Raw genomic sequence first — 22,541 nt, 5'->3', positions numbered from 1 at the left:
ACTTTCAAGCAACATCTCTGTCAGCAAAGGACTCTGCAGTAGCTGTGATCGCACTCCCTTACACTGCAGCTCGTTCAGCACCAGAGCCGCAAATAGGATGTGGTCCTGTTTAATAACAGCCGGGTCACATGTGGGATTGCTGAGGTGCCACTTACACCGGCTCATTATCTTGTCAGGCCTTTGGCTGAACTCATTTGCTTTCGGCTGGCACACGGCTCAAAGCATGTTTTGGGGGGGGGGGGGGGGCGCAAAGGGTCCTGCTTGTTTTTGATCATACCATTGAGAAAAAAACAACAGAGCTTTGCTATTGAAAAAATGTTAAATGCTTTCAATGTTTGATGATTTTATTGAATGGATTCAATCAACAGTAATCCATTGATATTTTATGAGCATAGATTCAAGCTGACACTGGTTGGTTTAACTTTGCCTGTAGTTTCCTGTTATTACTTACCTTGTAGCTTTAGACAGGTGCGGCATAAAGTTCAATGAAAGTCTGTTACTTTTGAAAGACCACAATCGTATCCCCAAATAACTTTAAAACATATAAGCATAGTAGAACGCTCTCTGTTTCATATCATATAATTATGTTTTACATCTTAATTCCAGACATAACTTCCATTATTTTAGGTACCATTTGTCCGAACAAAGAAGCATTCACTTTTTACTCAATTGAATTCAATAAACTGCACTAAATACAGCACATCTATTGGGTTTTTAAGACTACTGGAGCGAAAGATACATACTCAGAAGGCAGCTCGATTAGTAAGTAAACACACACCACCACTGGATTTAAACTGAGGTTCATGTGATTTTAAAAGACATCTTTTCCAGTGAAAGAGTTGAATGTCTATGACTCGCCAGAGAAGATCCATCCTTGATGGCTTTGCTCTGAGTTACAAACATGGATCTAACTTGGTGTCCCTGATCGATGGAAACGCGGACATTACATCAGAAAAATATTGACGGATTTGTCATTGAATATTGTATTATTATAAATAATAATATAATAAATTATATATATATATATATAAAAGGACAGTCCGTACGGTGGGAAACTAAAGAGACGGTGGGCTCAGGACAAAGACCGGAGCCCTGGATGAGGTGGAGTCATGATTACAGCTGATGTCCTCAGTAATTATAGTCAACCAACTTTGGATTATAGGCTCTTTGTCTAAGGGGGTAAAAGTAAGCGAGAGCAAAACATTGAGAGGAGGCAAGTTGCAACAATACTGGGGCAGGATATTTCATTTGAAAGGAACCAAACACTTTTTTAAGCACAATTTCATTGCTGAACCTGAAATAATAATCCACTGCAGGTTTGGTGAAATACTCCGACTCCTATTACTCTGATAGCTATTAACATGTCTCTTTCTCTACTTTGTGTCTAATGCTGAGCTTAACAGCAAGTGAACAGATGACCAACCGGTGTAGAGGGGTAAAAGAGACTATTAAGATATTGTATTCACAGATAAACACAAGCATGGATTTCAGTTTCACTGTAGCATTGCCCATCCTGGTTAGATTTAGCAGTGTTATATTTGTTTTATTTATCTTTAGGTAGTACAATAAGTGACAGCACAGTCTATGTATGAATATCCATTCCATTGGACAGTGGGAGCATCAGGGAGGCTGATGTGATGAACAGTGGAGAGAAACCTGAAGCACAGGCAGAACAAGGACTGCCTTTTTTCATCTGCGTAATATATCGAAAATCAGGAACTTCCTGTCTCAATGTGATGCAGAAAAACTAGTTCATGCAGCTTTACTTCTGGACTGGATTACTGTAATTCTTTGTTATCAGGCTGCTCTTGTAAATCTCTTAAACCTCTCCAACTGATTCAGAATGCTGCAGCACGTGTATTAACAAGAACTAAGAAATGGGATCATATAACTCCTGTATTAACTTCTCTGCACTGGCTTCCTGTTAAATCAAGAATAGAATTTAAGGTACTTCTCCTCACCTACAAGGCACTTGCTGGTGAGGCACCGTCCTATCTTAAAGAGCTTGTTACACCGTATTGCCCTACAAGGCATCTACGCTCCGTAGATGCTGGGCTACTTGTGGTTCCTAGAGTTTTAAAAAGTAGGATGGGGGCCAGAGCCTTCAGTTATCAAGCTCCTCTTTTGTGGAACCAGCTTCCACTTTCAGTCTGGGGGGCAGACTCGGTCAGTTCATTTAAGATAAAGCTTAAAACGTTCCTCTTTGATATTGCTTATAGTTAGGGCTGGCTCAGGTTGGCCTGGACCAGCCCTTAGTTAAGCTGCTCTAGGCTTAGACTGCCGGGGGACTTCTTAGGACACACCGAGCCCCTCTCTCACTCTCACACTCTCACTCTCTCCTCCCACAATCATCCATGTTTTATTAATGTACATCACTAATTAAGCTTCTTTCCGGGAGTTTTTTGTGCTTTCTCGTCTAGCAGGTCTCCGTGGACCATAGTTTCGTGCGGACCCCGGTTCTGACTCCTGGCATGGCTCTGCTGACACCTGTTGCTGCCATCATCATCATTACTTTAAATATGATTCATATTACTGTCATCAAAAACCAACATCTTTCTGCTCTCCCTCCCCACAGAAGCCTCTGTGGATGGTGGTTCTATCTGATGGTGGTAGTCCCTGCAGTGGTCCTGCCGTACACCTGTTCTGCTACTTGCAATTACTTGTATAATTTCTGTTAGAGAAATTGAATGTATTGTACATCTTTTACATTGTTGATTCTGTACACATGACATCCATTGCAGTCTGACCATCCCGGGAGAGGGATCCCTCCTCTGACGTTCTCCCTAAGGTTTCTTCCCTTTTTCCCCATTGAAGGGTTTTTTCATATTTTGGGGAGTTTTTGTGAGGGTTTCGGGACAGAGGATGTTGCATGTGTACAGACTGTAAAGCCCTCTGAGGCAAATTTGTAATTTGCGATTTTGGGCTATACAAAATTTTTTACAGGAGGCCTGGTCGCTTACAATGAAAGGTCATTATGAGGGGATCTACTCTATTTTTAAAGTGATTATATACTAATAATATTATGAGATCATAAACAGAAACATAAGGAAGAAAATCCACAGTAACGCTTTTAATTGCACAAAAGTGCACTTAAAATATTGTCAAAAACATCACCAGCAACATAACAAACATTCTACATTACATAGCGCCCTTGCCTGTAAATACCCCAACATAAATTGACAGGTGGCATGTTAGAAATGTGACCATCAAAATGTCATTAACAATGAACACAGACAGGTGCAAGACAGAGAAATATGGAACGCCGAAGACTAAGCTCATGATTCTTTCCACCGGAGTGAACAGGAGACACGAAGGAAATCTCATTCAAAGCATTCCAGGAGCAGCAAATAAACAGCAAACATGCAGAGACGACATTATGTAAAAAATAAAGTTATGTGAATTATAAAGTACGAGGCTACTTTTTAAGGCATCGGAGTGAAAACATGCACAGGAATCAGGTTTAGGAATATCTATCAAACCACATCATCAACAAGGTGGTTCAAGTAGAATAGTCTAAAGGGAGAGTTGAATTTGATTGTCTGGAGTAGCCTGTATGCACAAGTGGCCTAGTCACATTCAAAAAGGTAAAAAAAGTATAATAATAATGTATAAAATAATAGCGTCACTCTGGATACACAAAAAAAAAAAAACACTGAGTCCCTAGCAACACTGACAGATGTAACTTAACATAAAGGTCAGAAAACAACATAGTTTTTTGGTCTTAAAGTGGTTTGAATTTATGAGTCTGCTGTCTGAACTGAACGTAAACCATGCCTCAGTAGCGTGCAATCACATTAAATACAAAGAACACACCGCAAGAAACCTTCAATGAAACAGTTCAGAACATGAAATCAAACTACGCATGTCAAGGTGTATCTGCAATTATTCAGATGGATAACACACGTCAGCAATGAAGCAATCGTAATCACAGAGCAGGGCAAAAAAAAAAAAAACTGCAATCTAATTATCCTGACAACCTGTCTCTGTCGCTGAACTAAAAATAACACCAAAGATCAACTGCAAGGCAAGTTTGTAGCTCATGGCAACAGAGTTCTGCACGCAGGTGATGAAGTGCCTCTCTTTGATAAAAAGCGTTTGCACAGGAGGAATGAAATGCACCTTTTTATTCATCCCCCTTTCAGCAGTCGCTGGTCTGTGGGTGGGTCTCGTTCACTAGGGAGGGGGTGTTGGTGTCGTAGAAACCCTCCTCGTCCTCGGAGCTCAACGTGGAGGAGCCCAGAGCTGCCCGATGGCCGTGCTGGGCCTTGCGCCTGGTAAAAACAAGCCGAGACACAGAGTCAGGTCTTCAACTTTCAAACGTTGCCGCTCGGGGGAACACAAGCAGTTATCCAGCTAGTTACTGTAGACTGCCACCTAGTGTGGAGAGGACACACGGCATCATGCCTTACGTGGCACCAGGAAGAGTGAATCAACAGTATTTCATTGGACAATTGACTCGAGTCCTACTTCAGGTCGGTCTCAAGAGCTGTGACTTTGGCGTGCAGCGCTTCCTGGAGCTCCTGCTGCTCCTCCAAGTCCCTCAGGACCTTCCGCCGGACTCCCTCCAAGCGCTCCACCTCCCCCTCGCTCTCGTCCACCTGCCGCTTCAAGGCCTTCACGCGCAGAGACAGCTGGGGACGGAGAGGGAGAGGCAAGGGGGTTAGAGGGGGACAGAGGGGGTCAAGGGTGCGGACGTGGGCCGCGGGGGGGCTGGAGGGGAAGAAGCAAGGGGGGGTTTGGCAGGTATGTAGGGGAGCAGCCACGGCCACATAAAGAAGGCTACGGCAGCAGAGAAGGTCAGGCAGCGTTTTGGGGGCCGAGTGAGGTTGGGTGTGGGTCAGGAGGAGTTTAGATGAGATCTGTCTTTTGTAAAATAAGTCAATAGGCACCGTTGGAACTGCGTTAAGGATTAAACAGCGAGTGTGGGTCAAATAGTAGATTATTCTTTTTAGTTAAATTAACTGCTAAAGTATTACAAACACACTGTGAGGAAACTTGAGACAACTACAGCAAAGAGATACTTATTCTTACTCTTGGAACTTCTTGTGCCTCCTACAGAGAGTTAGAGGAGACAGCTGCTGGAATCAGCAGCTTAGCTTAGCTGAAAGACTGGAAACAGCAAGCCTGGCTCTATTCAGAGGAACCAAAAACATGCACCTACAAAGCTGTTTAATTTCTAATCCATACAACAACTACATGTGTTGAAAACTACGATTTAAATTTTTTTTCTCCATTTGCACAGTCCGAGGCGGCCTTTTCCAATTTTTCAGGGAAACGAATAAATAATTGGAAATTCCATCTTGTTGCATTTGTAGTTGAGATGCAGGGAGAAACCATTTTGGAATCTTGCTCCTGCATGCTTCTTGCATTATTGGCTTTGGACAAATGCGTCTGCCAAATGAATGCAATGTCATGTCATATTTAAAAGAAAAACATTACAATCCAATAAATGTCAAACAGTAACCAATAATTAGATGTACATTTTGTGTGTAACCAGTCAACAGAAAAATAAACACTACTTTAAGATAAAAAGCATATAAAATATGGATATTTACCTGATCTCTCTGCTCAATGTGCTGGTTTCTCTCCTGGTCCAACGTGGCATTTAATTCTTTCAGTTTTCTCTCCATTCGTTTCTGAGCGGCATGGATGCTGGCCTTCTCCCTGTGTTTAGAAAAAAATCGGAATTTACATCCTTTTGTCTTCCTCTTGCCCCTATCCAGGCGTTTGGTTACAGATTACAGGTTACAGTTTGATTGCTTTGAATCATTAAAATATACCAAAGCGGGCCATCACATGGTTCAGCCATACCTTTCTTCACTACGCAGCCTCTCCTCCAACTCTTGAATTTTGTTTTCAAGCAGGTTGAGCGCAGGCGAGGGGCGGGACTGTCCCTCCATGTCCACTATGCGGGACTTCAACTCCTTCATCTGGAAGGGGAGTGGGACAGCGGGCCGACTTAACTACTGATTTTAACCAAAAGTCGCGTGACTGTGCGTAACGAGTGCGCGGTACCTGTCTCTCAAGTGCGCTCTTGTCCATTTCAAGGTCGTTCCTCGCGGAACGCTCCTGCATTAGTTCAGAGCGAAGCTGGTCCACCTGGAAGGACAGAGGAATGAAGAAGCAGGGTAAGTGGACCCGTTATGAAATAGAAAGGCCTCCGGCTGATTTCCATTCATATTCAAATATTTTATGAGGCACCTGATCTCTTGTACGTGTGATGCGGTCGTTTAGGAGCTCCACGCCGCTCTTCTCCTCATCCAGCTCGATCTCTAAGGTCTTAATCTTATCCTGTGAACACACGCACGGATAGAAAAGTACATCTCAATTCTGCATCTCTTGCACGGCGTTTGCTGACACGTCGCTGTCACCCTAATTCATTCCAGTCCAACTTTAAACATCCCTGTTTAACCTTTGAACCTGGAATGCCTCACCTCCAGGGCCCTGATCTCCCTGGTGCGGTCAATGTGGGTGCTCCTCTCGGATTCTAGTTCGCTGTCCAAGTGTTTGAGACGGTTGCTGAGGAGGTCTCTCTCTAACTGGGCGCTGTCTCTCTCCTCGCTGCACACCAGCAGCTCCTTCTTCAGTCGGGAAACCTGCAAACAAGATGGAGGCCATAATGTGAAGATTCAGTCCACTTAACTTTCATGCAGTTTCTATCGTCAACATTACCCCGACCCTAACTTAGAGTTTGCTGGGTATGCATGTTTTTTTAATTATATTGTCTATGGCTATAAAGGCTAATACATATAATAATACCCATGAATATGGAGGGCTTAAAAAAGGTTGGGTAAATATTGTTTTTCATACTTAAACATTAGAAAACCTTGAACAGGTTCTATGTTTTACCCTTTCCTGTTTCAAACCCATTAGTCCTCACCTCTTCCTGCTGGGCCTTGAGGTTGTTCTGAGCCCTTTGCACCTCCGCCAGCCGGTCTTTGCAGTTGCGCTGGGCTTCTAGGATGTCCTTCCTCGAGCGCTCCCTGTAGTCTTCAAGTTGCGTCTGAAGGGTGGCAACCGACTGACGAGAGTCTCCCATCATCATCTCCATCTGATAAGGCAGAAAGAGATGCAGTGAGAGACAGCATCTCTGTGCATCGGCAAAGAGAAGAAGCCGCCATAGCCCGAACCTCTTTGTTCATCTTCTCCAGGGCTCGGTCAAGCAGCCTCTTCTGCTCCTCCAGGTCAATCTTGCCCCTCCTCAGCGCCTCCCTCTCCAGGTCCCGCTCCTCCAGCCGCCGGGTGAGCTCGTCCTTCTCCTTGCTCAGGCGAACGTTTCCTCTCTTGGCCTCGTCCAGTTGAGTCTTCAGGGTCCGGTTCTCGTCCTCCAGAGCCTCCACTGCCTCCTCGGTCTCTGGGCTGCGGGGCGCACTGGAGTGAAGCTTCGTCTGGAGAGCGAGAAAGAATCCATGTTTTCTTTAATCACTATTGTGCTACGAGTATACGGTATTGGATGTGGGTATTGTTAGGCCTATGAAACAGGAAGTGGAGTTGTGTACAGCCTGCATTTGCAAACTCCAGACCAAAATCGTAAAATGATTGTAACTTACTTACTAACTCGGGGTGATTTATGTCAGCGTTGCACCTACACTGATTTGTGTGTGACTATGCTCTTTATACATCAAAGCTAACGAGATTATAGCATCTTAAAAATGGCGAGAATACGTTGATCATCCAAAGCAAATGGAGCACAATGCGCATCTTGCACACTTTTATCTCGAAGGGATTATTTTCTTAGCCTACATGTTGGAATTGGATTTGATTCACTTCACATCTCTCGGTTGAAAATAGAGTCTGTGTGGGAGGCTATTTCTTTTATTCTTGTACAGTATGCCGGTTTACACAATTTTGCATGCATGTGTGTACAGTGGTGTCTTCTTTAAGTGCATTACCATGCGGGCCAGCCTCTCTCTGAGCCGAGTGTTTGCTTCCTGAAGCTCCGAGTTGGTACCGTGGTCGACCTCAGTCTTTCCTGAGGACCCGCCCGATGACTGCACAGAGAGGACCACAGAGAATGGACACGATGCTCTACTTCCTTGTTCGCTTTATGCCTAAGATCAAAGTAAAATGAAAACCTCACCTCCTTCGCCCTCTCCAACGCCTTTTCCAGCTCTGCCTTGTCTTTCTTCAACAAGCTGACCTCAGACAGAAGCTCGGCCTCTTTCTCTCCACTCGCCTGCCTCAGGGCTCGAAGTGTCTCACTCTTGTTGTTCAACTCGCCCTTTTGTTTGTCCAGAGCGGCGCGAGCCACCTTCAGATCCTCATGGCAACGGTGAATCTCCTTGGGATAAGCATTTAAAAAGGTAAATACTCTGCATTTACGCGTGACGAATGTGCCCGGGTCCCATAATGATGCGTCAATATGAGCATGTGGAGACTGTGGATTTCTGTGTGAGTGAAGGAACAATGAATGAGATTAGTGAAGCTTCAGCTAGAGGAAAAAAAAAACTAAAAAAACTAAAACGTGCTGTAAAACAAAGGAGCTGAGTCGCTGCCTCTCACCCACACAACAAGCTCAGTCTGCCTCACTTGAATTACCTCGGCTAAAGACAAGTTATCAGCAGAGGCAGGCGTTGGTTTCTGCGCGCTGAGCATTGAGTCCTTCAGATCTCTCAGCTCGACCTCAAATTCATCTCTTTGCAAACGAGATTTCAGCAGCCTGCGGAAAGAAAGTAAAAAAATAAAACAGTGAAAAAGTCTCACAGGGACTGAACACTTTGTTCATAGAGAAATATAAATCAATCCTGTTTTGTTTCGGCAAATGGCGTTTTTTTGTGCGAGGGTCCAAGAAAAACCTCTAAACAAGAACCCTCCCACCAAGAAGATGCATTTAATTTCAGCGGATTAAGCCTCGACCTCCTACTGTTAACCATTGGCATGGAGAAATCTTTCATGTTTTGCCGATGGGGCGCTTAATGTGGAATTCTTGATGTGGAATGAGAGGGTTTCCAGATGAGCTTTGGGCAACTTTTTAAAACTCTCACAATCTCACAAATTGCAGAGCATGGTTGGAGATTGCATCCTTTCAATGCCCTATGAGTGTCTAATACTTCCTCCTGGGTGCTCTACTGCTCTGCAAAAGTTGTGTACTCTCTGATCTGTGTACTGTCCAAGGCCTGAGATCGTTGGATAATGTCCTTCCATGTGTTGTGGATTTCAAAATGCTAACTGGCCTTTATGATGGTCCAAATCGGTTGAATCATTGCTTTGAAGTGTATTTGATATTAATTACATTCTGTCCTTGCAAGAAATATCAGTAGATCTATAACCTATACACGGACACAGGTGCACACACACACAGGAAAGCCATCAACACACATGCACACGCTAAAGTCAGCAGTCGCGAACAACAAACAAAGCACAAGGGGATTAAAGTACTACGCTAAACGGTTAATGAGGCAACTTAAGTTGCATTCATTATTTATTCCAAATCAATTATGTTGAATAATAATTAGCGCAGATGTTGTTTACATTTTTTTAAATATAGATTCAATAAAAACAAGATTTGTGAATAATGATTATTTTATAGGATTGATTGATTGATTGATTCTGTTCATTGCCACTGGATTACGGTTAGTATGAATTTCACAAATCTAATGATCAAAATCATCAGATATCATGAAACCCGCACTGATACAATCAGAGTGTTGTTTATCCTCAAGTGATTCCAGGGATCATATCTCTGCTGATTTGAAACAAGGCTAAAGCTACTCAAACCAAACACAGTGTGATTGATTCTCTCTCTCTCACGTTCGACTGCTGGTGGCATGCGTCCCGCTCCTGCTGAAGGAAAAGTCAAGTGAAAGAAGGCACACATTTAAAAATAACTACGGAAAAGGCCGAACTAAAACAAACTTTCTTCAGTGAGTCCATGTCGAGGTTTTTTTCAGAACTAGTTTATCTAGTGATAAAAGTGTAAAATTTGGCAGAGTGTGTTTGAAGCTGTTATGGCTTCATAATCAGTTTGGTTTATCTCCATATTCATGGTGTTTGAATGTTACGTCATGCTTGTGCAGTGCTTGTTGCATCCTTTGAAGTCAGATACTGAAAAAGATACAGTACATCTATTCCGAGCCCACAATTGACTGAGAAATTCCAGAGATGCGTATAGACACTAACTCTTCTCGGGTGTTGTGCAGCTCCTGGGCCGTGTTGTCCAGCCGTGTCTTCCACTGCTTTTCCTGATCTCTGCAGCCCTCCAGTTCCTCCTGCAGCGTCAACATGGAGGAGTTCACCCTCTCCCGCTCATCTTCGATCTGCTCCTGGGACTGAAACACGGCCGCAGCGAATTATTCCTCAACCCCCTTTTCATTATGATGTTGCAGAAAAGCTGTGATTCAGAAAAGAGTTTCCCATACTCAAATCCATCACACCTCATAGTTCGGTTTCTATTGCAACCAAATAAGGATCTGACTCTTTTAATCCTCCTGCCGCCAAATAAATCGCAACATCAAAAGCAGCTGCTAACCAGTCTTCGTGTTTCCTGCTCTCGAGCTGCATGATACTTTTTTTCCTGACGCTGCTGTTTCCAGAATCTAACGATCTATTCCTGCACACATATATGATTCAAATTTCCTCCACACCACATCTGTCAGTACAGCACTCCAGAAATAGTCAACTGGCATAAAAAGTCTATAGCACGCCAACACATAAAACCGAACGACAAGACATAGCCTGTGTATTAGGAGCCGGATGCAACATCAAAGCACAATTGAATAAGGGCTTAATTACGGATGCAGAATACAAACTCCCTGACAGGTATAACCTGTCAGGTTTGTGTGAATAATTCCATCTATCATCCACAAAAGGTGTCACCAGCTAAACTATTCAAAGTATATAATAATATTAAAAATCACAGAATTTTAATGAAATGAGGTTACCAGAAGCTGAAAAAAAAGAGGTTTTGAATCCTCTCTGGTTCATTTCTTTGTCATATACATGCTCTTCCTTTGACACTGACACAACATAATGAGAAAAGACACACGAGAGAATATGAAAATATGTGGCAGTGTGCAAGTTTGTGTTATGCAAGTGTAAATTGAAAGTAGACTGCTTTCTATTTCGAACTAAAATTGTAAAACAAATAAATGCTGAAGAGCTGCTCCCTTTTTTTAATTTATAAAGTGAGTGTAAGTGGTGGATAATCACCGGCCTCTGAGTGCTGAAGCTAACTTAAAGACATAAAATGGAGCTGACCTGTTCTTTTAAAGAGGGATTTATTAGTTGTTCTTTGTTCACTTTATTGAATCACTAGTGTTGGTTCAGTGACATCAGAGTTACTAAGCCAACACCTGTTGAGATTAGAATTTCTTCCTTTTTCAAGGCTCATCTGGTCATAAACTCACTGGGACACGCTCTGCGTACTGTAAAGTAAATGAACACGTAGAAACATATTTGTGTCAAACTTGAACTTTTAAAATAACTTATCGGACTAATGGACGTCAACAAGAATGTTACATTTTCCTTGTTTCCTTATCAGCAGTCTGATAACTCTTATTTTGCGCATCAGCTGCACTGCTTTTATTTCAATCTTTTACATTTATTTTGCCCCTCATTTAAGCCTGAACAGTTGAAGCCCCAGTAGAACGTATGTGCTACTGGGATGGAGCCACCCACCTGTGTGAACTGCTCCATGGTTGTTCTCAAGTTGTCCATATCCTGGCTGTACTGCTCCCTCAGGGTCTCCATCTCCCTGTCATGGCACTCCACTTCCTCCTTCAACGCTCCCTTCAGGGCCGTCAGCTCACGCTCCCGCTGGCGTAGAACCTCCTCCTGGCGCCGACGCAACATGGCGGCCTCAGACAGGTCGGCCTGCAGAGTCATCACGTCCTGCGGGGAGACACAGTCAGGATGGAGAAGCAGAAATGCTGCAATGGGTTCATTTTTGTTGGTGAATTTGAAAGTACCGTCTGAACTGAGTGAGGAGAGTTTTCTGAAGCCCTCCTCAGCTCCTCCTGAAGTTCAGCCAGCTGATCATCCTGTAGGCGCAGACGAGACTCAGCCCCCTCCCTGGCCATTTGCTCCTCAGACAGTCTGCACACGCACACAGAAACACACAATACCAATATGGTAACGGCAAACACAATAACGAGCCCATCAGTCTGGTTGCTGCGACAAAAAAGCCACAGGACAATATATGGAGGCTTATTGTTGTGCTTTAAAGTGCACAGACTATTTGCAAAGCAACACACGCGCAAGCACACACACACACAAAAAAGCTCCTTACTCATCATGGACTTGCTGCAGTTCTTCCTTGCAGCGAATAAGTTGCTCCTGAAGCTCCTCAAGTTTCCCCTTTTGGAGGCTGCCGTCAGATTGTCCCTTTTGTGGTAGAACGCACGGAAGCACACGCACACATACACACACACACACACAAACACACACACAAAGCATGTGAGGGGCAAGGTGAGACAGAGAGAAACAGAACAAACAGCGAGCACAAACACACACAGAGGAGCACTGGAGGCATCACAACCGTGTCAATGTCGAGTTTGCTGATGCATTATGCCCTCTGTATTATCTGACATATTAAAAGCAGAAACCCTGACTCGGATTCCTTGCCCTAGTTTCTGACAGTTGGGGGGCGGGGGGGCGGGCCCGCCAGTGTGCTCAGATATGGTCAAGAAAAAAAGAGACAGCCTGCTCACATTCGCAACTTTTCCTCACAGGCTGCAGGGGAGCAGAACGCCCCCTCAGCCCCGTCAAGGCTCCCTCTCTCTGAAAAGGAGGCGTAAGCGCAGCCGGCCCGTGATACCCCCCTCTTATCGTCCTACACACTCATTACAGGGACGCACACGGAAGCAGAAGAAGGGAGACAGAGCGAGGATCACGGATGGTTTCGCTCCTCGGGGGATCTCACATTCCTCACTTCTCAGTGGCGCATTACGAGGATGCATTTTGTACAGATTTGCTTTATTTTCCTCTGGCTCCCTGCAGATAAATCCGTTCTGGGATATTTCAGTTACTGTCTGTCCTCACAAAGAGATAATTAATAGAAGATAAGATTTTCTTGAGCACTTTGGTTGAATTGCATCAGCTGTATTAATTGATGTATTAATCTACAATGAAAGAGACCTGGCCTGCATTATTAGCTACTTGGTAGGACACACCCAAAAGTTCTCTGGAGACACAAGAAAAAACCAAAAGGGGTTCTGAAATAAGATTATTTCTCCAGAGATTTGCTATTTACCTTCATGAATCATCATGTTATTGCTTCAGCCCAAGAGTAGCAAAGGGAGAGGAGCAGTACTTTCGGGGTTTTTCAGTATTGAGCCCAGAGTAAACTCATTGAAGATGCAGAATGATGCAAAATATTACTTTTGTGTTAATTGTTAGCTTCCAGTCAATGTTGGCCTTGTATTACCCCTTCCCAATGCGGATAACTTTCTTATATACTATATACATATATTGGACGTTATCTGGATGTATCCCTGATTGCTTCAAAACAGACTTGGAGGATCCCTCTGTATAATATACACTCATGTGATCCTGCTCTGATCTTATGTTTTCAAATCATGCAGACAAAAGCAATGTTTTGGTTTTGAGGCAGAGCCGGAGAAAAAGAAAATAGCCTCAGGCGGAAAACAATCATTGTAAACCCCTTCGCCCTGCAGTCTGATGCTTATTGTGGATGTTCCAGTAGCTGTTAGCACTTCTGAAGAGCCTCGAGGTGAATGCTGGAAAAGAAAACAGCCACTAAATATAGTGAAGTGATCGGCATGGTTACAGCCTTAAAAGAACACGCACGGTTTTCACCACAACACCAAAAAGGATCCGTACTATCCGGCAAGCCACGCCCCCAGCTGGGGCCAGGTTCCAGACCAATTCAATTATTGATGGGTCTCAATGACTGGCTGCTCAACACACACTGAGCCCTCAACAGCCTTCCTCTGCAGGTGCATCGTTGCCAAGAGACAAGACGGGCAAACAATTCAGACGCAGCCATGGTCACCACAACGCTGAGAAGTACATAACAAGAGGGTCATACATAATCAAGAGCATGTAATATGAGACTCTCCGGGACACAGATGAATAACTTATGTATGTAGATTTATGCAAAAGGATGCAAATTTACAGGAAGTGGTGGGCTTGTAGTCATAAAAAGCGTGGCGCAATAATTTCAATAAGGTTTCACAGGAGCACAAAGGAGCAAAGCTGGCACCAAAATTGACAGGAGAATACTCAGCATGCTCCTTTATTTTTGCATTTTTTGGCATGCCTAAAGAGGATCCTTGGAGACAAAGTGAATGAGATACTCATATCCTCAGAAAAGAGGACACGGTGCCAACCATCTGTTAACTACTACAGAGCTACTCTGTTGAGAAGAAGACGCCCATCACAGACAGCACATCTTTAGTTTGACTAATACGCTGAGCCCACACACACACCAAAATCCAATAAGAGTCATTTAGTTTATGAATATGTATACAATGTTTTTGCCAAACTTTTCTTTTAAGAAAATGGGAGCTTTTAGGTACACAAAAGAATGGGGCGACTCATACTTTTAAATCAACTAATGCTAGAAGTACTTTAAGATCAATACCACGTCTGAGGCCAGAAGCTAAGGTTAGCTTAGCATAAAGAATGGCCCAGCAGAGCTTGTTCCATTGGCTGACGAAGACAGTGAGATGTGGTCAAAAGCCACGTGAACCTTTGAGTAAAAATGATTTGTACCACAATCCTGTTCCCAGGGTTAAGTATGAACTTCTATGCTTCCAATATTACGGTTTCCTCTTCTATAAGAGTGACAGTGAGAAAAAATACAGCCTTTTGTCATACCTTTACGCTGCCGTTTGTTTCGGCAACGGGGTTGACGTTTCTCCTAAAGGACCCTTCCCTCTCAGTGTTGCTGATAAGAAAAACCACAGACAGAGGATCAGATCACAAAAGCGTGTGCATTTGCATTCGGTTACAATGCACAATGCCTGTGGACATTCCGCCTCGGGACTAATAAAGGATTCTCATATCTCACGTCATGCCTGCGGTTTACTTACCCGTTTTTAAGGACGTTGTGAACAACTCGCTTCACTTGAGCTTCCTCCCCGTTGACTTTGCTTTGATTCCTCATAGCGATCTCCTTCCAATACAGTGTGCAGAGTTAGCCGCCAGACACAAAACAAAGAGACAATTTAACACCTCACAAAAGGTACCGGTCCTCTGGTACTCACAGGCTTTTTGGCCACCGCTGGATGGTCGTCCCTCGCAACGAACTTCCTCTGCGACTTGAAGCTCGGCCGGGGGGCCTCGAGTGCCGTCACCCTGGAAACGGGCACGGGGCTCGCTGGGACAGACGCAGCCAACAACTTGGAGGAGGCGGACAGAGGAACGGCGTAGGGGTTGGGAGTCGGAGAGCTCGGAGGGGGGAACTCGGGCTGGACGTCTTTTCTCGCATCAAGACTCCTGGAGCGCCGGTGCTGGTCGAACCGGAGCCTCTGCCTCCCGCCGGGGCGGCCTCTCGTCTGTGGGCCGCCTGCTGGGGTCCCACTGTTGAACTTACTGATGAGCTTGTTGATGGGAGCCAAGGAGTTGCTGTCGATCTCTGGGATGGGCTCCTCGGTAGCGGGCGGTGGAGGTTTTGGGAGAGCCTCCGAACAGGAATCTGTGCTTTTGTTGCGCCCTATGTGTCTTCCCAAAGAGCCAGTGTAACCAGAGCCCGTTTGCTTGAACCCTTTGGGTCCCGCGCCATTTAATTTGACACGTTTCAGGCCAGCTTCGTTGTACTCACTACTCTCATCTCTGGTTCTTTGGGATCCCCCGGCTGTCCCTTTGTGTCGGGGCTCTGCTTTTCTGCCGGCTCCACCCTCCTCATCCCCTTGAGTTCCTGCTTGCCCATCGCCTGGAGGCCTCTTGTGAGGGCTCCCAAAAATCTCCCCGACCTCATCGTCTGATGGAGACACTGGGGAGCGTGCTGTATTTGCAGCACGGTTAAAGGGGTTTGTCAATTCCTCCGGGCCTCTGTTTGTTTTGGGCTGGCTGCTGAGAGGTGACGGTGGCCCCGAGCTGGGAACGGGACTGTTCAGCTGAACTCCATAAGAGTCCCCCTTCTCGCCATCTTTCATGACCACATAAGGCTGTCCGGAAATCCCCTGAACGTGCACTGCCACCCCGTACTTATTGGCAGGAGAGGCTGCACTGTTGTTCCCTCTGGATTTATCAGGATAACCTCCACCTGTGTCGTGGAGGTCCTTGATGAAGCGGATCTGGACGCCGTAGTCCACAAGGGGCTTCCTGTCGGTGGACGCAGGGTTCATGCTGACTTCCTGGTTTCTTTGAGAGCAGCCTTGTTGGACAGGGAGGGCAAAACAGCAAAGATACAAATTAGGTGAATCGGAAGCTGGATGAGAAATTCCGCACACTTTGTACAAAACATACTTTGTTGCGGTTTTTAGGCTTTAAAAAATGTAAATACTTCGCAACTCAGAGTCCTCGTTTTACCCGAATGGGTCGCTATGACATGACAATAATATCTCATTGTTTGTATGAAGCAATCCTATTCTGTTGCTGCTCTACAGGTTTAATTCCTCCAAACCAGAAATAATTGTATGCAACCCATGACAAATATGCCCCAAGGTGTACTTTTGAAGCTCTTTGTACAGGTCGAGGCGTACTTTTATTTGGTGAAAACAAAGATGAAGTCATGTGACTGGATGTCACACTGTAATTTACATATCACACTATCCAACTGTGTCAATTTATTTTTCATCAAATCATTATTAATGGAAGAGGTTTTTTATTGCTGTTGTTGAGCAGAAGAGATAAATGAGTGGGCGAAAAAGCTCTTTTTTTACATGAAAATTGAAAAACACGAATTCCAGATATTTGAGTTGTTGATGTGTTGCTGAATAACGTTACCTTAGTATTCGCAGATTAGGATAAATTAATAAATAATATAAAACTGAATGTAGTCCCAACATGCACCTTTGATGCTCTGAAAATGAGCCTGGTGATGAACACAATGAGAAGATGAACACTCCTCCTTTTGTCCAGGCGCTGCGGAGCATTAAACACCGGAGGGGGGTCTATGTGAGTAATGGGCCCCCCTCCTCTCTCTGCCGTCGCCAAAGTCTCCACAGTCACCAGACTTCAGAGTGGACTCAGTCAGGCGTAGACTGTTTACTTTGAGCTGTGCAGCCCCCCCACACACACACACGAAAGCGTGTGCACACAGGGACCTGCTGTGCAAACCACCATAGGAGGCAGTTTCATGTAATAAGCATCGCCGGTTTTTCAGTGGAAAGACCTACCAACATCTGTGAAATCACGTTTAAACGTGTCTTTTATTGCGGCCACGTGATCACACAAACAACCCCCCCCCCCTAAATACGTTAATATTTGTATTTAAGCGCAGCAGCATCGGGTTTGGGTTTTGCAGAGCCCGGCGTTGTACTTCAACCCAATCGGTTTGTATGCTCACACTTAAAGATGTGACTCCCACAGGAATTAAAATGTAACCAAATGTAACCGCCTGCTGGTTATAGTGTAACAGCGAGCACCTCCACTGGCATTCAGGTTGGATTGGCGAATGAAAGTCAGGCTTTGTCGTTCTGTGAAACATTCTTGGGATTCCAGCCGTTCCCTTTGCACTCGCCATTGCGCGTGGTTTGCATTTGTATTAATGATAGACTGAGTGAGAGGAAACGTGCTAAATGTGCATGTAGAAAAGTGTGCACACAGGCAGGAAATAAAAAAAGGTGACCAACTAAAACTGGAGAGTAAAAAACGCAAAACAAACTAATGCTCCCTTTCTGCCATAACAAACAAAAAAAACACGGTTTGGAAACTGTATTACACACCGGGTATTCAAACAATTATCCTAAAATGGGACGATGTGACTGTCTATTGTCTCGCACCGTGCGCTGCTGACCAATGGTCGCAGGCGCAAAGACGGATTTACTATTGTGACAACAGGTTCACCTCCTCTCGGGCGCTCTCCTGTCACAAGGAATGTCTGAGTCAACAACGGGGACAGGAATGTCCCCAAACGGGCCTGTCTGCCATCTAACCCCTTCACCTCACCCTGGTCATTTGTCTTCTGGCCCTGTTCCTGCACCATACCGTCCGATCTTCAACTTTCTCCCACGGTGTCGCTTTCCCTTTGACGAGCTACTTTGATAGTAGGGCGGCTTGTTTAAAGAAATATATATGATCGGTTAATCCATCAATAACCAGATAAGCAATTTAAAAACAGTGCGGACAGTATATGTGATTGTTTAGGTCATCCATAGAGCAGAAACTCAAAAGATTCACTGCAGGCTGCACGTTTTTTAAAGTCAGGCTTTACTCCTTAATACTCAATTTCCAATTCAATATCTTTAGGATTCTCAACATTTTAATATGTTCTGAGATTTTATACCCTGGATCATTCTATAAAGCATATAAGCCTATTTGCGAGGAGGAAAATACATATTTAGATTAAGCAGAATTGTGCAAAACATATCACCATATGACTAATAAAAGTAATAAATGAACATACTATTTCAGACCCAATAGTTGACAAGCCCATTGATTAATAGGGACCTACTTTGTTGTCGTTGGGGCAGGCAGTGCTTCGGCTTCTCTTGTACAAAACACAAACAACCTGGATGCGTGTCCCTCATTAAAAAAGCATGAACACCTCAAAGGGAGCTTGAGGCGTGCCACGAGCACACGTTTTTAAGGACAGGACTAATTCTGGAGCAATCTATTAGAAATGCAACTAAAGTGAGGATGAGGGAGCGCTTACTTTACTTTCTATTGTGGACTTCACAAGAAGAATGCGTTGCATTTTTTTGGCAGGCTGGAGATCATTCCAACAGCTGACAATCAAGATAATAAAACTTTCCAAGTCATTTTAATAAGTAGACAGGAGAAGCCATTCGACCAAAGTAAGCCCCCGCGCACCTGTCTGTTCGTGGATTAATTGCGTCACACCCACCCACCCATCCGGTCAGACAGTATCGGTGCGCGTCGAAACCACCGGCTTGTTGACTCGCTCCAGCGGGACCGAGACCTGGAGCGACGAAGGTAAACAATCGGCGCACCTGCCTCCCTGCCCACGCGCACTCTTTGGAAGCATTCACCTGCTATAAAAATAACCTCTAGGGCATCTTCTCCGCGCCGCACAGTCAGATCCAATTATACCAAACCTTTCACAACACGTCCGGCAAAACCGATGTTCGGTCATTATCGAGAGCAGGAAAAGCCAAAGAGGGGGAGGGAGGAAAAAGAAGGGGTGGGGGTCAATCCAATCGCAAAGCCACAGGTGTCTGTTTCTGCGCGGCCAAATGTAATAAAACTGCCCGAGTTAATGAGTAAATCGGGGGCTTAAAGTATTGGACTGCCCCTCCACCTGATCCCACAACAGGAAGTGTTCATTAGATGTAGCAGCTGTAAATACTTATTCTACCGCACCTGCAAAGACGATCCGGATCCCGAGACGTTTCTCCTTCCTCAGTGAGCGCTCCTGAACGCGTCTCGCGGAGGCAGCCGCTCTAGTGGGATGAGAAGATGTTACTCAATGAACGGAGGACACAGGGGAATATTTTCTCTCCCCACACCACCACTCGTCCAGTGCAACCTGTTGCCAGAACGTCGGACAGTCATCGTCCCGCCTCAGAAACGATTTCATTGGTGGGCGGCTCACCGAAGGGGCGGGGCCTGCTGTGAGCTCTGGCTCGTCGCCGCACAAACAAACACAGCTCAGAGCATGTGAGCAGTCTCCACAAAGGTGTTACGGGGAAAGGATTTCTCAATCATATTTTGAAAATATGTGTGCATGGCAGCATTGGACCGTGATCATATCCAATAGTAATGCAGTTCAGCGACAAAGTGATCACGATGGACTGAAGACCTGTTACACATGCTTATTGACTTGATCCACTCCATTCTACCATGGGATGGGAAACATAATTCATATTTATACCCCAAATAACCGGCAACAGTTGTCTGTTTCTGCATGTACAGGCTGTGCCCGGACTAAAAGTCTGTTTATGCTATTTTATTGGAATCAATATCAAGTGTCAATTAACTGCTTACCATTTTACATATAGAATTAGCACCAAATCATTCTTTCTAGAAAACTTAAATTATTAAATGATTAGGACATTAGGGTGTGGATCTATAGAATGAAGTGTGACCTCTTTCTGAACACTTTTGATGAAGATGTGCTAGGAAAAATTGAATGTAAATACTTACATAATTTATGTAGGTGTCACTTATGACAAAAAATTGCATTGTTACCTTTTTCATTTGGGGTTTCCAACCCTCATTTTTAATACGACAATTAGCAAACAAATTAAAAAAAGCGAATAAAAACAGACATGGACAAGTACAAAAAAAAAATTCTGTCTTTACTTCAGAGTTCAGTACCTTTCCCTTTCCCACCTGGTGTGAGACTCACTGGTTCCTGCAGGTTCCACCATGAGGCGCCAGAGCAGAGCAAGAGCACAGCACAGATAGGGTACAAGGGTACAAAATATAAAAGAACAGCTGAGAGAGCCAAAAAAAGAAAGGCAACTTGGACATCGAATAAAGAAAAAGTAAAGAGATGGAGGGAAGAATAGTTATAAACACATTTTACAATGACAGAAATGTGAAGAATGGGTACTGTTCGCTCTGAAGTTATTTGGTCTACTTCAAGGCCTCGTGCAGCGCACAGGTCAGAATATACTGGTTCACATGCACCCTCGTCCCAGCTTAAAAAAAATAAAAATAATTAAGTACTATGCACATACTTGCTATGCCGACACCATACAAAAGCACTGACTTCACAATTCATGTGTACTGCAGAGATAAAAAACAGTTGACTCAAATGTACTGGATGAATACTGTATGAATACTGTAGACAACCAAGACACATATGTTTAACTTATTTTGTTCATTGGTCAACTCTGTAGCATGTTCACAACTGATATAAGTTCCAGAAATTTGATTTGTCCTCATATTTACAACTAATCAGCATCAAAGTGTGTACGCGAAGGAGAAACAGACTAAAGAATTTTAAAAGATATGTTGTTTTCATCCAATTTTTTGGTTGTTGTCAAAAAACACTTAACTTTAACGCTGCAAAACACTTGTAATTTTTTTATTTTCTTTTGCTTGCCTGCAGTAAAAAGACAACGCAATAGCCAATTGATAAAATCAGTTATTTTGATGGAAAATAATGCTGTGATCTACACACAATGACCCTTTTAGATTTTCAGGCACTCTTTCAATGACTTTTGTCTCTATTAAGATTTTACATACATCATGTTTGTCTTAATTTATACCCAAGAAACATTGAGAAAAACGCTGATAACTTGAGTCATTGCATCAATACAAAAAAGGGGAATATATCAACACTGCGTTGGCCGACTGACGTGGGTTTGCGTGTCTGAAATGCCATCACACTCCTGCGGTGCACAAGTGTGGCAAGTCAGTCACAAAGTGTGTGAGGTAGTGTGTTGGTGTCAGTGCTTTGCTGGTTGGCAGTCTAGATGTCTGAAGGAGTGTGTAGTTTAACATTCATCATGTTTTTGACTCGTTTTGAGGGCGAAGGGAAGAAAAATTATTTTATATATAAGCATGGGTGTCAATGAGTGTGTTTCTCTGTGTAGTGAACAAGTAAAGGGCTAGTCAAGAGAAAGTTGGGCGACTAGCTGACACGACACACGGGTCAGTCAGGTCAAAGAATGTCTCCATTTGTCCAGTATGCGATGAAACTCCACGCAGCCCCTCTGCCATCCACTCCTCAACTCTCATTAGCCGCCACCAGCTGGCCTAATCCCTGGCGCACAAACACGGCCTGGATGTCCTTGGTCTTGATACAGAAGTCACAGGCCCAAACGGCAGCGCTCTCTCGTGTCAGCAGCCCGTACGCTGGCTCCGTCAGGCCTGTGCAGTCACGGTGGAACCAGCGTTGGCACGACGCCTCGCACAGGATGGCGTCCTGATCGTCATGCACCTCTGCCATGCAGTGGCCACAAGGGAAGACCATCCCGGGGCCACCGAGTTTTCCGGGGCCAGAGCCAGGCCCTGTGGAGGGGGCGGCCGGGCCGGGGGGCAGGGGAGACTGGGTGTTTGGTGTCGAAGTGGAGTTAGAGGGGGGGTTTGGGTTGCTGCCAGGCGTGTTGCCTCCGTTGTTGTTGGTCATGCTGTTCTGACCTGAGTTGGGGGCCGCATTTGGCATGGGACCGCCAGCACCCGGAGTGTTGTTCTGCTGGTTGTACGGAGTGGAGCCGGGGGCAGAATTAGGTGGGGTGGATTGCTGCTGCTGGGTAGAGTTGTTTGAGTTGGGGGTGTTTGTGTTGTTGGGGGGCTGTACTTGACTGGGTGGTGGATGCTGTTGCTGGCCCGATCCATTCAGAGGACCAGTAGGTGAAGAGTTGGGGTTAGGCTGACCAGGGGCTGAGGAAGGCTGACCAGGTGCATTGGAATTGGGCTGCTGGACTTCAGGGTGGCCAGGAAAGCCTCCTCCTGTTTGCGGGGGTCCAGAATTAGGAGAAGGGCCGGGGGTGGTATTATTAGGAGGGGGGCCGTTAGGATTCATGCTATGCTGCTGCTGTTGTTGTTGTTGTTGTTGTTGC

At 44.8% G+C, this 22,541-nt stretch overlaps 2 protein-coding genes across 3 annotated transcripts in view; both read right to left on the bottom strand.

Annotated features, from left to right (window-relative positions):
* Positions 1–3,030: 3,030 nt before the first annotated feature.
* On the bottom strand, positions 3,031–19,579 carry cgnb (cingulin b). 2 transcript variants are annotated; one of them, XM_037473349.2, is made up of 20 exons: positions 19,390–19,579; positions 15,168–16,279; positions 14,994–15,076; positions 14,779–14,848; positions 12,227–12,321; positions 11,907–12,033; positions 11,617–11,829; positions 10,120–10,268; positions 8,539–8,659; positions 8,081–8,281; positions 7,893–7,991; positions 7,131–7,388; positions 6,881–7,051; positions 6,435–6,596; positions 6,202–6,291; positions 6,016–6,099; positions 5,812–5,930; positions 5,556–5,664; positions 4,468–4,631; positions 3,031–4,271 (listed from the first exon to the last, which is right to left on the bottom strand). In XM_037473349.2, exons 2-20 carry the CDS (start codon positions 16,248–16,250, stop codon positions 4,139–4,141), a joined length of 3,531 nt encoding a protein of 1,176 aa, XP_037329246.2. In that variant the 5' UTR covers positions 16,251–16,279; positions 19,390–19,579; the 3' UTR covers positions 3,031–4,138. The 2 variants fall into 2 exon arrangements, with proteins under 2 accessions (XP_037329246.2, XP_037329245.2); XM_037473348.2 differs by lacking the exon at positions 19,390–19,579 and adding an exon at positions 18,521–18,839.
* Positions 19,580–20,306: 727 nt separating this feature from the next.
* The window catches only part of pygo2 (pygopus homolog 2 (Drosophila)), a 4,669-nt gene continuing 2,434 nt past the window's right edge, over positions 20,307–22,541 (bottom strand). The window contains exon 5 of the mRNA XM_062558634.1: positions 20,307–22,539. Within this exon, the coding sequence (XP_062414618.1) occupies positions 21,707–22,539 (833 nt within the window). The 3' untranslated portion in view covers positions 20,307–21,706. The remainder of the gene's footprint in view (positions 22,540–22,541) is intronic.

This window comes from Pungitius pungitius, chromosome 17 (genome assembly GCF_949316345.1).
Source record: "Pungitius pungitius chromosome 17, fPunPun2.1, whole genome shotgun sequence".
Taxonomy (NCBI): Eukaryota; Metazoa; Chordata; class Actinopteri; order Perciformes; family Gasterosteidae; genus Pungitius; species Pungitius pungitius.
Note: the sequence above shows the minus strand (reverse complement) of the source record. Positions and strands in the feature narration are given on the sequence as shown.

Coding starts and splice junctions, on each gene's coding strand:
- cgnb (XM_037473348.2), bottom strand. CDS start 18,596: ATGAGGGACACGCATCCAGGTTGTTTGTGTTTTGTACAAGAGAAGCCG. Junction 7,052..7,130: donor TGGAGAAGATGAACAAAGAG/GTTCGGGCTATG, acceptor CTGCCTTATCAG/ATGGAGATGATGATGGGAGA. Junction 5,931..6,015: donor AGAGCGCACTTGAGAGACAG/GTACCGCGCACT, acceptor CTCCCCTTCCAG/ATGAAGGAGTTGAAGTCCCG.